Source organism: Microtus oregoni, unplaced genomic scaffold, assembly GCF_018167655.1.
Source record: "Microtus oregoni isolate MIOR12 unplaced genomic scaffold, Mior012 000026F_ref0000081, whole genome shotgun sequence".
Lineage (NCBI taxonomy): Eukaryota > Metazoa > Chordata > Mammalia > Rodentia > Cricetidae > Microtus > Microtus oregoni.
In genome coordinates, this window is record NW_024543085.1 from 24,408,573 (window position 1) to 24,426,057 (window position 17,485).

Consider the following 17,485-nt stretch of genomic DNA (forward strand, 5'->3'; position numbering starts at 1 on the left):
CCCAGATCTTAAGAGTTGGTTTCCCTTGAAACAAGCAACGAAGCCCCCATCATTGTCACATCTATCTGCCAAGTACTGCCCTATAATCTATAGGGCACATCGCTGTGGTTTTATTGATCTATCAATAGCCTCCCCAAGGGGATGCGTTTCATTAATCTAGCTTCCATAATGAACTGTCTTTGACGTTGAGAAGATGGTAGCTGGCTAGGGAAGAAAGCAAATCTTACCCGTCCACTTCGGACAGCAGGCGGGCAACAGGGCGGGTGGATGGATTTACACGGGGCTCTTGAAAAGCATCATTTCTTCTGTTTGCAGGACCAGGAAGATCCCAGGAAGGAAAATGTGCTGGAGACCCCTGTGCCAGTTTCTGTGGCTTTGGTCCTATCTGTCCTATGTTCAAGCTGTGCCTATCCAGAAAGTCCAGGATGACACCAAAACCCTCATCAAGACCATTGTCACCAGGATCAATGACATTTCACACACGGTACAGAAACTCTGGAGGACAAAGGAGAAGTGGGGCTGGAACCAGAGAGAGAAACCCGTTGAACACTTTCTGGGCGCCAGGCACATCCTGGAAGCTGAGAATTTATAAGCCTAGGGTGTCCATTCATTCTGGTAATGACTGTTGACCCCTCTGACTGCTGGAATCCAGAGTTAAGTGATTTTAATTCTAAATCCAGCACCTAGACAGGTAACTCACTGTGGCTCTAATTCTCAGCCACTTCAAGGGATTTGACTCTGTCATATACTCACATGAAGAAATTATAGATTCTGTGATATCATACGGATACTCAGTTCATTTTCACTCTGCCACAGGAAACCCCACCCTCAGTAGCTAGCTGAGTGTGTAAGGCTCACATCAGGGAGACCCATGCTCCCCCTGCTCTATAGACCACTACCTCCCGGTCCCCTCAGCCTTTGGTTTCTGGTTTGTTCTCCTTCCTTCCTGAAACTCCTTCCTGGAATCCTAGTATGCAGGACCGCAGGAACCCCTAAAGGTTCCGGTGTTGCACTGACGGCCGGCCAGACTCCCAGTGTCTCCACTTCTACACAGCAGGGTCATAGGGCTCTAACAATTTTAGCTACAGCTCTCCTGCCTGTTGCTCACCCTCCTTTCAAAGTCACACAGAAGAGCAATCTTCATCATCTTTCCAAAGTAGTCATCAGGGCCACACATGGGAGACCCAACTACCGAAATGTGGGCATCAATGAGAGATGTCCACCGGGGTGGGAAGAGCCCTCCCTGGAAACCAGAGTCAGTGGAGTGGGGAAGGGGCACGACTTTGCCCCCAAGGAGGGAGAACTACACAAGAATCTGACCGGGAGGGTGAGATCCGGAGTGGGGATAAGGAGTAGAGAGCCATGGCGGGTCCCTCACAGATGTCCTTTGAAGAAAGGATTTAGTTAGAAGTGATGGGAGGGGTGGCTGGGAATGAGCAGGAGTCTGGGAGACCAGCTGGGTCAGCTGAACAGAGGCTATAAGGGCCCAGACCAGGAAGGTGAGGAAGAAGGGAGGCAGTCCAGGCTCACAGACGGGATGGAGGGCTTTGGAGATGGATTCCCCTGCCATTTGCTGAGTATCTGCTCTTGCTCTTCTCCACACAGCAGTCAGTATCTGCCAAGCAGAGGGTCACTGGTTTGGACTTCATTCCTGGGCTCCACCCCATTCTGAGTTTGTCTAAGATGGACCAGACTCTCGCAGTCTACCAGCGGATCCTCACCAGTCTGCCTTCCCGAAACGTGGTGCAAATATCCAATGACCTCGAGAATCTCCGAGACCTCCTCCATCTGCTGGCCTCCTCCAAGAGCTGTTCCCTGCCTCGGACCAGTGATGTGCAGAAGCTAGAGAGCTTGGACGGCGTCCTGGAAGCCTCACTCTACTCCACAGAGGTGGTGGCTCTGAGCAGGCTGCAGGGCTCTCTGCAGGACATTCTGCGACAGTTGGACCTTAGCCCTGAATGCTGAGGTTTCAAGGACCATGCTGAGGGAAGAAACCTTGGCTTCCAGGTATCTCGGGGAGAAGACAGCCATGGGTACACACCCTCATCCATGTGTGCACATCCCACATCTGGGACTCTGTCCATCTCTCCTACTCCTCTAGGCCACCCTTCCAAAGGCATGACTCCACAACGCTTGACTAGAGATACACACACAATTCCATGAGCACTAGGAGGGGCCAGTCTACAGAGGTGACTCTCAGTCAGTTCTTCAGCAAGCATAGATAAGAACCGTCCCGCTCCCTCCCTGTACCTGCTTCACTGTGGCCCAGGGGACCAGAGGAAGGGGTGGGTCGAGCCTTTGGATTGTCTCAGAGTCTCTGGGGAGCACCATGAAGGCTGCATCCACACACAGCTGGAAACTCCCAAGCAGCACATGTTGGAAGCACTTATTTATTTATTCTGCATTTTTCTTTGGATGAATTTGAAGCAAAGCGTTGGCTTTTTCAGGTTTTGGGGGTCAGTCAGGGCTAGGGAGGCTCCTGGGGTGCTGTTTTCAACCCCATTGGTGGGTCTGCCTGAGGCAAACCTATTTTGAGAGACTGGAAGGTTGGGCTTTCCTGAACAAGAGCCAGCTGAGGTAGCTCTCAAGTCTGTCCTCTGGTGACTGGTTTTGTTTCTATTGTGACTGACTTTATGCAAACACCTTTGCAGTGGCATTGCCTGGAGCATAGGCTAGGTTATTATCAAAAGGAGATGAATTTTGTCAAGTGTAATATGTATCTATGTGTACCTGGGGGTAGAGGATGTGTTAGAGGGAGAGAGACTCAGAATGTGTTTTCTGAATAATGTATACGTGGTAGCCTTTTCTGACAGGGTGAGGCAATTGCTTCACCTTCTGCAACCACCTAATATGGGTTTTGTGGAAAGACCGGTTTAGAGCACACCAGGCACCCTTGGAGGGGGTTAAAGCCACAGGCCATTTTATTGGCATATCGCTGAGCTCAGGGAGTGAGGGTCCCACAGTCGAGACAGTGATCCCAAAAAAAGGGTCCCTGGTGTGGCCCTCCAAGTTGTCCAGGGTTGATCCCACAATGGGTTTCTTAACGGGGCAGTAACCCTGGTAGGTGTCTGCCTGCTACTAAGCAGTTCTCATCTGATTGGCTCTTCCGAAGTAAAGCCATGTTTCCCACCCATTCTGCGGGGAGTTTTGGTCCAGTGGGAATGAGAAATCATTCAGCTGATGGTCCTGAGGCCTGGGCCAGCACTGCCGAGGAAGTGCCAGGGCCCCAGGCCAGGCTGCCAGAATTGCCCTTCGGGCTGGAGGTCACGTTCCGGAGGATGAACAAAGGGGCTTGGGTTTTTCCACCACCCTGCACCCTTATGTCGCCAGCACTCTGTGTATGGCGGATCAATGCAGGAAAACTTGATCAAAAGCAATTCACTTTAAGACTGAGCGCTACTCCGTGCTCAGCCCTGACTGGTGCTGTGGGCTTGAGAAGCTCACCAAATAAACACAAAATACAGGGGCTCACGTCCCTGCGGTAAGACCCTACTCACAGGTGTGCCAGGGTGGATACTGTACCAGGGCAGCACCACACAGCTGTCTTCAATGGGTGGAAACAGCCTGAGCTGAGGGTGACAGTGCTCAGGGTGACCCCGCTTGCACTCTACAGCATCGGCATACTTTTCGGGGCACGGTAGCATCTGCTGCTATTGTCACACATCCGTTGACACAGGGTGACTGGGATCATAAAGAGAAGAAAATACAGGTTGAGGAGCTCTTATCCAAAATGCTTGGAACTAGGAAGTTTTGGACTTTAGAGTCTTTTCAGGCTTAGGTATCTTTGAGGACATATAATGTGATATCTTGGGGGTGGGACCCCAGTATAAAATAAAGTTCATTTATATTTCATAATATCATATATACACAGCTTGAAGGTGATTTTATACGAAGTGTTTAAATAACATTAGGCGCATGAAACAAGATTTCACGGTGTGGAATTTCCTACTCGTGGCATCTTGTCATTACTCAAAAACACTGGGTTCGGAAGCATTTTGGATCTTGGATTTTCTGTGAAGAGTTATTTAAACTGTAATGTCAAACAGGTGACAGGACCAGACTAGAGACCAGTTCCTCAGCCCTGAAGGGTGTTCCTCCAGCCAGGGAATACACTCTGGAGGTGAACTGGACCCGGATTTGGGGTGCTGGCTAGAAGAGAGGAATCTGAGGCAGGTTTTGAAGGAGGTGAGGGATGTAGTTTCCTGCTAGAAGGACGTCGTTTTACTGGACGTCGGTACATGGAGGGTGGAGGTGTGAATGGGAGGGAGGTGAAGGGAAGACAGACAAGGAAAAACGGGAGAGAAAGGAAAAGGCTGGAAGGAATTTATGGGCCACAAAAGTGGGTATCGAAAGAGTCCCAAGTGCCACAGTCTGGAGCAGGGGCGTGTGGCGGCTGGCGTCCCACTGCTCTGGGGTCCATGGTATGTCTGATCAAGCTGAAATGTTCTGAGCCTTTGCTCAGAAAACCCCGGCACTATGGCTCATTCCCAGATTGTAAAACTTCCCATATGCAAAAATGCTTGGTTTTTTGGTGTTTTTATATGGCAACAACAAACTTGTTTTATTTTGTGTAAACTTAAATAAATTAACAATGCCTCCTTGCTTTGTTTTCTGTCTCCTGTAGTGGAGGGGCTTCAAGGGAGCTGTTTGTGTGTGACAGGGCAAGGCCTGGCTGGCGTCCAGCCATCACCCGGGTCAGCTCCACCCGGGCTTGGCCACAGCCAGCCGCCAGTTATTCAGGCAAAAGGATTACCCTAAAGCCCAGGGCTGGTCAAGGAGCACATTCTATACCAGAGGCTGTGCACTTCTGCAAACCAGCCTTGAGAAGCACCAGGTTATTTTTTAAAAAATCAGAGTCAAAAGTATCAGCAACAAGAGCCCAAGCAAATAATCAAATGACAACCACCTGAACTAAGAACAGATCAGCCGAGCTCACGAGCAGAAACAATGACCTGGGCCCATGGTGGCGGCAGAACAGTGTCCCCTCAGCCCACATCGGATCTGACCTGCTCAGTTCCTGTCCAGAGGGACTGTGGGGCTGGCTCTCAAAGACTACCATTTCCATGGCAACTCAAAAGACCGTTTCCCCACCACAAAGATCAGTGGTGTCTCTGGAGATGAAATGCTAAGGAGGACCCCACAAAATCTGAAGTTAAGCCCTCTCCTCCCTTGCCGTCACAATCAGCAACACCCTTACTTGTCAGTCGTTTGCTGGGGAGTACGGGGTGTCAGCTTACCTACCAGCTGCTACAGCCAAGGACTGCGGGCTGGGAGGTGTGAACAACAGACATCTTCTCTTCAGAATTCTGGGGACTGGATGTCAAGGATAAGATCTGACATGATCAGGTCTAGGGAGGGCTATCTTACAAACTGTAGCTGTCGTCTTTGTTGTTGTTGTTGTTGTTAGAGACAGGATTTCCTGTGTGTAGCCCTGGCTGTCCTAGAACTAGCTCTTGTAGACGAGGCTGGCCCTGAACTCACAGAGATCCACCTGTCTCTGCCTCCCGAGTGCTGGGATTAAAGGCGTGTGCCACCACTGCCTGGCTGCAGCTGCCATCTTAATGCGGTACCCTCACATGGTAGAAAAAGAGGAAGGGGCCTCTGAGGAAGTCCCTTTTAAACAACACTAGTTCCACTTACAGAGCTCTTGTGAACTAATCACTCTCTCAGACTTTCTAATGCCATCAGCTTGGGGGCTAGGATTTCAATATATGAATTTGGGGAGATGCTATTCAATCCATGGACTTGTATGCAACTTAAGGGGGCAATGGGACCCCAATTTCCTGAATGAAGATAGACCACAGAGGGTGGCACAGATGTGGCTTTGGCCTCCTTAGGTTGCTTGAGAGTCCAGGGACGTGGCTGCCAATTGGAATCTATTTATCTATTAGTGTCTAAAACCCAAGGCAAACCCTTAAGGAAAGAGATTAAGGGTAAGAAATCCAGGCCCAATCCATCTCCAACACTTTCCCTTCACTTCTGTCTTCCTCCAGCAGCCTCGCTCTCCCCCAGGGTGTAGCAAAGATGGCCTTCAGCATCTCCGGGCTCATGGGGTCCTTGGTGACCATCATGACAGAGACAGACATCTTTATCATTTAGTGGTGCCATTATCATTTAGTGAATACTGTAAGAGGGCTCTTTAGCAAGGCCTGAGTCACATGATCACCCCATTACTAAGGACAGGGGAAGCCCTGTGTAAACAGCGTTGTCTGAAAATGAGTGAGCATAGGTATAATCCACAGAAAAAGAGAGGAATGGACAAGAGAAACAATTTGGTTTAAAAACAAGGAGACAAGAGCTTTCAAGGTCCAAATGAGGAGCAGAAGGAGGGAGAACATGAGCAAGGAAGTCAGGACCCCAAGGGGTGCGCCCACCCACTGAGACAGTGGGGCTGATCTAATGGGAACTCACCAAGGCCAGCTGGACTGGGACTGATGGAGCATGTGATCAAACCGGACTCTCTGAACGTGGCTGGCAAGGAGGGATGACTGAGAAGCCAAGAACAATGGCACTAGGTTTTGATTCTACTCCATGTACTGGCTTTGTGGGAGCCTAGTCTGTTTGGATCCTCACCTTCCTAGACCTGGACGGAGGGGGGAGGACCTTGGACTTACCACAGGGCAGGGAACCCTGACTGCTCTTTGGACCGGAGAGGGAAAGGGAGGGGGAGGGGAGAGGGGAAGGAAATTGGAGGAGGTGGAAATTTTTAATAAAAAATAAAATACATAAATAAATAAATAAAAAATAAAGATCAGAATAGGATCAAAAAAAGAGATAAAATAGAAAACATACCTGCTGTAGCATTTCAAGCTCTTTCCAGTTCCATCATGTGTATGTATTGACTTGGCCAGGGGAGTCCTGAATCCGAGCCTCTCACTCCTGTTAGGTCACCTGTCATTTTGTACCGCAGGACCCACACCCCGTAGACTGGATTCAGCAACCAGGCCTAAGCCATCACCACACACAAACGCTCTTGAAAGAAAAGGTCATTGGAGATTCTAGTTCTCCATCCTGTGGATTCCTGGAGGTGACATCTCAGGCGGGGAAGGAGTCTGCATGGCAAGATGACAAACTTCTGGTGGCACTGTCTGAGGGTATAAAGCTTCTTGGCCCCAGAGGCCTAGAAAGGTTCAGATATAACATGCCACCATGGGGTAGGTACAGGGACCTGGAGTTGATGCATCAGGTCCTTGGTGGCTGGGATAGGCTAAGGCTATCTTGTTTCTGAGCAGCCATGAGCCTAAAAGGCTCAACCAAAAGGGCTTGGGAAAACTGTCTACACCAAAAGGGGTCCCCAGAGCAAAGGCCTGGAGGTGTTGTTCTGCTCTGTGTGATGGCACTGCCCAGTCCCCAGGAGGAGAGATTACCCTTCGAATTCTCCTTTCTGATTCTTTTCTCCCCTTGGGCATTGTGGTTGAATGAGAAGGGCCCCATACAATGGTGGACGTTCGAACACTTCATCCCAGCTGGTGTTCCATTTGGGGAGATTTACGTGGTGCAGCCTTGTTAGAGAAAATATGTCAGTGGAGGCAGGATTTGAAAGCATAAAGCCTTACCATGTCCGGCTGGGGCAGTTTCAGATGTAAGCTGCCCGCTCCCTGCTCCTGCTGCTATGCCCGTTGCTTGCTGCCATGCCTTCGTACGTCCACTGCAGACTCTTCTCCCTCCAGAGTTGTGAGCCAAAATAAGCTCTCTTCCTTAATTTTTTTGGTTGAGGTGTTTTGATCGTAGCATCAGAAAAGTAAGTAATACAGGTATTTTGTCTGTCTCCCCCAAGACAATAGCTCACGTGGTCACATGCCACATGCCAAACATGTGGCAGAGACTGCAGACATTGGCCACAGAGACCAACCAAAGCTAGGCCTTTTCCCTGCCACATCTCGTGGGAAAAGGCCAGACCAATTGAGAAGCACCTTGCAGAAGATCCTATCCTGAAATGTTTCTGGTTGTCTGTATAGAAAGCAAGCGACCGTCTTCCAAAAGAAGTTTAGGACAATTCACTTCAAGTTTTTGGTTTGTTTCCTTTGGTTTGATGATATGGAGTTTCTCCATGTAGCCCTGGTTGTCCTAGAACTGCTATTGGCCTGGAGCTCACAGGGGTTTACCAGCCTCCGCCTCCTGAGTGTTGAGATGAAAGGTGTGCACCCCCATGCCCAGCTTGACTCCAGGCTTTTTTTTTTTTTTTTTTTTTTTTTATTTTTCGAGACAGGGTTTCTCCGTAGCTTTTGGTTCCTGTCCTGGAACTAGCTCTTGTAGACCAGGCTGGCCTCGAACTCACAGAGATCCGCCCGCCTCTGCCTCCCGAGTGCTGGGATTAAAGGCATGCGCCACCAACGCCCGGCTGACTCCAGGCTTTTTAACATCCGCATCCAAGTCTGCTGATGTCCATCTACACAAATCCAGCCGAGTTCCCAATTCATTATCATCCTCAGCCCCAGGGGGTCTCTTACCCAGGAACTCCACCTCTCAGACTACCAGACTAGGGAGGGCAGAACCAACTGAAAAGACAAAGAGACGTTATCTGCCCCAGGTGCAGCCCCTACTTCACCCCCATTCCCCAGCTCTTACCCGAGATCACTCAACACGTAGGCCAGTTGTCATCTACACAAGGAGATGGGTCTGCAGGCGATGAGATGCTTGGGGAGCCACAAGGTCAGTGACTGAGTACAGGAAGCAGCCGATATAGTATGCTGTCATTAGTGCTAACAAGTCAGCTGCAAAAAGAGTGACATTGCTGCCAGGCGGTGGTGGTGCACGCCTTTAATCCCAGTGCTCGGGAGGCAGAGGCAGGCGGATCTCTGTGAGTTCGAGACCAGCCTGGTCTACAGAGCTAGTTCCAGGACAGTCAGGGCTACACAGAGAAACTGTGTCTCAAAACAACAACAGCAAACTACACATACACACACAGAGAGAAAGAGAGAAAGACACACACACACACACCCTGAGTGAAATTGCTGCAACAGATGCTCTCAGAGCCCTGGCGGACCCATGTCATCGCAGTTGGGGCCAGTGGCTCCTCTGCTCAGTGCTCTCCATGGCGCAGCAACATTGCCCTGGAGCCCTCTCAGCCCCCACACAACCTGAAATCCAGAGTATGTCTCTGAGTAGTAACCACTCAGCTTTCTTCTCTCCCTGGAACAGTCATGGGGTACTGGAGGCATAGAACTGAGCTACCCACTGCAGTAACCAGATTAGTAAAGTACTTTCTTACTGACCTCACTCTCCCTGATTCTCACTCCTGCCTCCTACAGACACTTGCCTAATCCACTTCCTATACCAGAATCGATTCTCTCTCTCCCTATCTCTCTCTCACACACACACACACACTCTCTCTCTCTCACACACACACACTCTCTGACTCTCTCTCTCTCTCTCTCTCTCTCTCTCTCTCTCTCTCTCTCACACACACACACACACACACACACACTACCTCCAACTCTATTACCAGAGTAACCCAAAGTCAGAGAACTGCAGGGAAGTGGGAAAACCAGGAAGCAGAATATCCAGAGCGTTGCAAGGACCACACCCTGGCGCTAAAGGAAAGGTCCCTCATCTCCTGAGGGAAAACAAAAAGAGGGTTCTGGGGAAGGAGGGAGTCCACCATGGCAAAGAAGTGCCCACAACACAGCAAAGACCAAAGAGAAGATAGAGCAGCTGCAGGGGAATGTTTATAAGAAGGATAAATGGGTACAGACTCCTGCAGAAAGTCACACCGTAGGAAGTCACCACAGCAGATCGGGCACCGAGTGCTGCACAGCCCAAGCCTTCTGTCCTCACGCGGTGGCCTAAAGGGCTGAGATTTACCTAAGAAGCCTAACAGCACCTTCCTCAAGGAGTCTGACAGCAAAGCTTTAGTTTCGTATTCAAATTCGAATTCTACTCACTTTTCCTTTTCTCAGAGACCTCCGAGTTCCAGATATTAGTCCAAGCCAGCTGCAGAAGGCAGTTTTGAGAGGAGGGCAATTTGAATCTGAATTCCATTTTAAATGGTGATTAGGTGTGATGATAGCATGGTGTCCAGTGATCTCCAAGCGCCACCGTATACATTAGTATCCAAACTGATGCAGTTTAGATTGAATGGACATGAGGTCTAAGGCTGTAGCAGTCGGAATGAGAATGGCCCCCATAGGCTAATACAGTCTAATGTTTGGTTCCCAGATGGTGGACTATTTCTGTTTAGGAAGAATTGAGAGGTGTGGCCTTGTTGGAGGAGGTGTATCACTGGGGGTAGACTTTGCAGTTTCAAAATCCCATGCCCTGCTCATTCTCCACCTTGTGAAGCAGATGTAAGAGCTCAGCTACTGCTCCAGCACCATGTCTACCTGCCTGCTGCCACGCCTCTGCCATGACGATCACGGATTAGACTTCTGAAACCGTGAGCAAGCCCCATGATTAAATGCCTTAGTTTATAAGTCGCCTTGGTCAGTGCACTTTGTCACAGCAGTAGAACAGTCACTAAGACAAGGGCTTACTTTTGATATCTACTTCAGAAAAATACAGACTCGGGCTTAGATAAACAAGATCAACACAATGCTAGCTGCTGATGAAGCTCAGTTACAGATCCAAGACTGTACTGTGGGGTGGATTTCCCAGATAAAAATTTTCTGGAGAGGTTCCTGGCTGCCTGAGCATCCTGCATTTCTGAGGATAGAGCAGACGGGGGAGGGCAGAGACAATGGGAGTATGATGAGGATCTGAGCTGTGTTTAACTTCACATTTGATTTCCCTGCCTGGCACATGTCCCAGGGCCTTGAGGGGGGACAGCAGGCTGTCAGAGGGGGTGTGAAACAGTGAACCAAAACAGAGATTTAGCAAACCAAACAAGGAGAGAGCAGTGGGAGCCAGCTGTGAGATGCAGCAGAAGGGACGCCTGCAGCTCCCAAGAAGAGTCTACCCAGCAGCCCCCAGGGCCTCAAGCTCTCCCCCCCCTTCTGCCCTGCCAGCCCACTGTGCCCCGGGTGACAATGGAAGGCAGCTCCCCCTGCCCAAGGGGGTCACGATGACCACTTGGCAGCCACCCTATCATATTAAAACTATACAGGAAAGGAACCCCTCAGAGCATTTGTGGGGCGCGGAGTCCTGCCTCCTGTCCTGCTTAGACCATTTGTACAACAAGACATTTTGCCTCCTTTTCAGGTCTTACCCATGGTGATGTGGTTAAAACCTGGGGCAAGCTCCTCCCCACCCCCATCCTGAGTGCTTTAGCTGTTCTCAGTGCCAGAGCAGGTCATTACTCACCCTACCCTCGAGGGAATTCCCTGAAACTTGGGAGCTGTGCAGATTATGGGCTAGGGCAGGCCAAAGACCTGATGAGAAGATGTGTGAGCCATCCATCTTGGGCTTCCCCTTGGTACTGACAGCCGCTAAACCACAGAGAGAAGCTCCCTTACAAAGACCAGTGTACCTTGTCAGGTACACACCTCTGGGAAATACTGGAGATCAGAAAACCTCCCCTCTGCTCAGCACCTCACTACACACACACACACACTTATATCACACACACACACACTCATATACCACACACACACAACACATACACATACCCCAAACATACTTATATGTATCACACATACACATACAACACACACACATCACATCACACATATATAACTCCAAACACACACATATATATACACACACTCATATACAACACACACGCACAATACATACACATACCACAAACATACATATATGTATCACACATACACATACAATACACATCACATCACACAGACACATACAACTCCAAACATATATATACACATATACCACATACACACTCCAAATACACACACACACACACACCATACCACATACAGACATAAACACTCAGGGATTCATGAGGCAACACCTGCCCTCAGGGTATATGTGTGTATAAAATGTATGGATTTCTCTAGGGAGAATAAGCCATAGGCATAGGAAGCATAACCTTTCCACATCGGCCTGTGATAATCAAGACCCCGGCTGCCTCCCTCTTACAGCATTAGACTGTGTTATAAAATACTTGAAATGGATCTGCACACCAGCCCCCCCCCCCATACTTCAGGAAGGCAGGGTTTGTGATCCTTGCCACCCTTGGCAGAACATGGCAGGGTGTCTTAGTGTTCATCCCAGCTATTGGATAACAGAACAGAGGCCTAGAGGCCTTATAAGGTTTGCCCCATAAATCATATCAGAGGATCTGACCTGAGCCTTGTGTCCTATGTCCAGGCCAAGATGAATCCATGGATACCTGACCTGAACCCACCTCGTTCCCGCCCCAAACACACAACCACATTCCCATTAGTTTTCCATTGGGAAACCATTCTGCTTCCCAGTCAGAGCATCAGCTGTCAGGAAAAGCACGCGCTGGCCCCGTCACCATCCTAAGGTTAAGGTCTAGGCCACACACTCACAGTAGGTCAATACTTGTACTGTGGTCTCCAGGTTCATGCGTAGGTCTATCACCTTCCTCACTGGCATGGCCTCAGACTCGCCGCCGGCCCAAGGCTACATCACTTGGGTAAAGAGCTCTTTAATAATTATTTTAAAAACTTTATTGACATCGTGTGCTTATTGTTTGTTTGGGTGGTGTAAACATGACACAGTAAGCCTGTGGAGGTCAAAGGCCCAGTTGGTTCCCTCCATCAATCTAGGTTGTCAGGCATGCACTTCACCTGCTGAACTACCTTGCTAGCCCTGAAGAACTCTTTAAACCTGGTCACTGATCCCCTCCTCCCCTGTCCATTTCCCCCTACATTCATATATTTTGTTAACTGATAGTTCCTCATATACGTGTAGGAAGTCAAGGTTATCTTTTTGACCTGTTTTGCTTTCTTCCATAACCCCAGCCTCTAGGACAGGTCTTGGCACAAAACAAACATCCGTGGCTGAAATGAGTGTCCGACTAACTCCGTGCACCCCCTTCGCATCCAGGCTATTAAGTTTAAAGGCAAAGCGAAAGGCACAGGAGGAGGCAGAGTTGTGGACAGTTTGTCCCCTTAGGCGATCCCAGGGCAGCCGTGGTTTCCAAACCTTTGTCATGTGGACAAGATTAGGGGAATTCTATCAACAGGAGAATTCAGCAAGAGGCAAACTTTGCTTCATCTCACGCTTGCAGAAGCCCCGCGATGGAAAGCTTTTGGTACGTGGCAGGGCAGAAAGACAGAGAAGATGCAGGGGGCATGGAAAGAGAAAGGAGCCCTGGTCCCAGGCTCTTGGTTACACTTCTCCCTGGCTGAGAGTCAAAAATATCAACACAACCGACAAATCACAGAAGATAGCCTGCAGGGACAAAGCCTTTCTCTGGGAGAGATGTCAAACAAGACTTTTATAAGAAGCTGTACTTGCTTAAGGCCAGAATGCGTGCACGCGATGATCTCACTCCATCAGCCCTCCTGTCCCAACTTTAAACCTAACCAAGCACTTTACACCCCACAATGTGTAAAGATGAGGAAAATCAATTCATCCATATTTTAAGACAGCCAGATGTCTCAGGCTGGTCCCAAAGTTGCTACGATATAGACAAGAACAGTCTTGAACTCTGATTCTCTTGCCTCTGCTTCTGGAGGACTGGGGTTTCAGGTATATGCTATCAGACCTGGTTTGTGCCGTGCCGGGGATAAAATTCTGGCCTTTGAATCCTGGGCTTCATGTACATTAAACAAGCATATCACTAACTGACCTACATCTCCAGCCCCTCTTTTGTTTCAAACTTAATTTGTTTCAACTTTTCTTTATCTTTAAACCCAGTTTAAAATCTTGTCCTTTATTGTATCAAAAGCCATACGGTCATATATAGAGATGTTGGTTAGCCATTCGGGATCACTCTTGAGAGAGCTGAACCTATGCCTTGCCTTAGGTGTACACTATCATCCTTTTCTTTTTTTATATATTTATTTATTTATTATGCATACAATATTCTGTCTGTGTGCATGTCTGCAGGCCAGAATAGGGCACCAGACCTCTTTACAGATGGTTGTGAACCACCATGTGGTTGCTGGGAATTGAACTCAGGACCTTTGGAAGAACAGGCAATGCACTTAACCACTGAGCCATCTCTCCAACACCCTCATCCTTTTCTTTTTAAATTCTGTTTACTTCTTTAGAGCCAGAGTCTTGCTATATAGCCTAGGCTGACCCTAGATTTATAATTTTCCTGCCTCAATTTCACACATGCTGGGATCACAGACAAGTGTGTCACGATCTCTGCGTTCACTCATCCTCCCTGGCTCCGTTTAAATCTAATCTTTTGCTCTCCTTTACTCTCATCTTTATTGAATAAACACAACTCTGTTTCAGACTGATCCATCCTGAAATTCTTCTCTGCAATGTAGTCAAGGCCACAGCATGGAAGTCCCTAAGATGGGAGGGGGATGTCCTTGGGTTGCAGCCAGCACCAGGGACTGCACTTCTCCAGTGGGCTAACAGGCAGGTTTCTACAGTGATGGGTTCCAGACAAAGAACCCTTCTGAGGTACACTCCAATCCCCACCGTGTAGCCTGTGTGCTTGGATACGTGACATGCTTTACCCCACAGGACAATGGCCAACAATAAATAACAGAAGCCAGAAAAGTGTTCATACCTGGAGGCTTGTCCTCGCTTGCTGCTGGGACGCTCCACCGCTACCCTGTGAACAAGCCCAGACTGGCCTCTGAGAGAATGAACAGCCATTCTGGATGCGTTCATCATGGTTTTTAATTTTCTGAGGCTTTGACACCTTGAACAACTGATTCTCGTAGAGAGCAAACAGTTCAAACAAAGACCAACCAACCCAGAGCACACGCTTCCAACCACTTCCTCTATTGTGTTCGTCCCCAACCGCCCAGGGCTTCAGGTTAGCCAATCCCCAACAGCCCAGGGCTTCCCGCTAGCCAATCCCCAGGAGCCCAGGGCTTCCCGCTAACCAATCCCCAGAAGCCCAGGGCTTCCCGCTAGCCAATCCCCAGGAGCCCAGGGCTTCCCGCTAACCAATCCCCAGCAGCCCAGGGCTTCCCGCTAGCCAATCCCCAAGCAACCCAGGGCTTCCCGCTAGCCAATCCCCAGGAGCCCAGGGCTTCCCGCTAGCCAATCCCCAGCAGCCCAGGACTTCGTGCATGGCTAGCTAAATTCTGCACCACAAAACTACCACATCTCTAGCTCTTTTCTGACTTTTTATTTAGAGTCAGAATCTGATTAAATTACCAAGGTTAATCTTAAATTCACTCTGTACCCCCAGAAAGTCCTTGAACTTGGAATCTTCCTACCTTAGCTGCCTGGGTGGGTGGGATTTTAAGACTGAGTCAACAGGTCCCGCTTACCGGCAAGGCTCTTATACTCAGGGCCTCCCTCCAGCCACAATCTCGGGGTTAGTTACCAGATAACCAGCTAGGAAACTCTTGTGTACTCTGGCCCACTGAAAACGCTTTAGTTATTCAAGCTAGCTAATCCTAAACCTGATTATTTTATATGATAATGAATATTGTCAACGTGGGAGATGAGTCCTAGGCGTTTTTTGTGAGGGTTTATGTAGATGGGGTTAGCCTGTAGGGAATAATCTAGATTACACTAGTGGAGACAGGAAGACCCACCTAACTGTGGGTGGCATCAGGCCATGGGCTGTGGTCTCAGACTGAACAGAAAGCGAGCACCATCACTCTCGGCTTCCTGACTGGAGACGCAATATCACTAGAAGCCATAAGCGCCTACCGCCATGCCAGACTCTACCCTCAAACTGTGAGGCCAAAGAAACCATTCCTTGCTTAAGTTGCTTTTGCCAGATACTTTGTCAGGCCAAAGAAAAGTAACTAAGACCCCTGGCTTGCCTCAGCTTTCCCCTCCAGCTCTCACACCACGTCACTGCCTCTCTCAGCCCTGATTCTTTCAACGTTAGTTGTACTTTTAGAAGTTTCAAAAAAAAAAAAATCTCTAAGTATTTGCTGTTTGCTTTGACAACTTTGCAGGAGAGAGAGAAACTGCCCTTCCTAACTGCGCCAGCCAAATCAGTCGGACTGGCTCTCATTGGTCTGTTCGGACTTCCTGTCTACTGTCGGAAACCAATCACCCTGCCCAGAAGAGCATAACATTCTGATTGGTCAAACCAGGGCTAATCCCAACTGGAATGAGAAACAAACAGAAGATTTTTGTTCCAAAGCATGGCAGTAATCGTTCCTGCCTGTGCGTCTTCCTGAGCCTGTGCAGGGAGGTGACTCACTTTGACCCACAACTTTCACGTGGATACCAAAACCAACTCTCCAGCTGGATGGTATTAAATAGGTGACATTTGAAGCGGGGCGTGGTCACTCACACCGGCAGGCTCAGCACTTGAGAGATGGGAGGCAGGAAGTTCAGGGACCTGGGCTATAGGAGAGCAGATCTCAAAAAAACTAAAATAATGTTTGATCCCAGAGTTAGGAAAGAGAAGAACAATTGTTCTTGATTCTGACAACTCTTTCTAATGAGAATAAAGAACAGTTTAAAATTTTTGTTGTGGGGGCTGGAGAGATGGCTCAGAGGTTAAGAGCATTGCCTCCTCTTCCAAAGGTCCTGAGTTCAATTCCCAGCAACCACATGGTGGCTCACAACCATCTGTAATGGGGTCTGCTGCCCTCTTCTGGCCTGGAGGCATACACACAAACAGAATATTGTATACATAATAAATAAAGAAATATTAAAAAAATTTTGTTGTGCATGTGTGTGTGCGTGTGTGTATATGTGTGTGTGTATATGTGTGCGTGTGTGTATATGTGTGTGTGTGTATATGTGTATGTACATGAGTGTGTGCACATTTGGAGATCAGAGAATAGTTTGAAAAAGTCATTCTTTTTCTTCCACCATGTGGGTCCTGGGGGTAGAACTCGGATTGCCAGGCTTGGTGGCGCGAGCCTTTACCCACTGAGCCACCTCACTGTCCCTGTTATTGACGATACCTGAGTGGGCCTTATTATTAAATCCTCCACATTGTTCTCCTCTGGGATTATTTATTGATCTCCCTGTTTAGTCTGGGGTCGCTCTTCCACTGGGAAGACGGGCTCTTTTCTTTATCCATCATAATAGAGTTCGTCATGTTGCTACAGCCTTGCTAAGAAATAGCTATTCTTGTCCCTTTACAATAGACGGTGTGATTACAATGATTCCCTTACAGCAGAGCTGCACCTGTCATCGATCAAGGACTTTAATACACATCATTAGTTCTGATCCCCTACAATAACCTGGGTGGAGGAAAGCAACTTGTATTACATTCATTTTCTATAGCTATGAGCACAGATTCAGAGAGGCTAAGCAACTGACTAAAGGTCACAGAGCTGTGTAGCCTTGGGCAGCAGGAAAGTATTGGCAAGGAGTACGTTATTCAAGGCTTTATTTAACAAGATTAGATTTTACTGCCACAAAGCTGGTTAGGGCCAACTCCCCAGCTCCAGTTCGTACTGCAGTACATGGACTCTGATAGCTCAGAAAGAGAAAAACCCAAATACTGTGCCAACCAGAGCCATGAGAAGAAGGGAACACTTGAGCTTGGCCACAGCGG

General features: G+C 48.7%; 1 protein-coding gene across 1 annotated transcript; it reads left to right on the forward strand.

Annotated features, from left to right (window-relative positions):
• The first annotated feature begins 340 nt into the window (after positions 1 to 340).
• LOC121463213 (leptin) lies at positions 341 to 1,965 on the forward strand. The gene is made up of 2 exons (XM_041675323.1): positions 341 to 484; positions 1,606 to 1,965. The coding sequence occupies exons 1-2, from the start codon at positions 341 to 343 to the stop codon at positions 1,963 to 1,965; spliced, it is 504 nt and encodes a 167-aa protein (XP_041531257.1).
• Positions 1,966 to 17,485: the final 15,520 nt, after the last annotated feature.

What these genes read in the sequence shown, in the direction of transcription:
- LOC121463213 (XM_041675323.1), top strand. Translation starts at nt 341, where the DNA reads ATGTGCTGGAGACCCCTGTGCCAGTTTCTGTGGCTTTGGTCCTATCTG. An exon ending in TCAATGACATTTCACACACG is followed by an intron (nt 485 to 1,605) that starts GTACAGAAACTC and finishes TTCTCCACACAG; the next exon opens with CAGTCAGTATCTGCCAAGCA.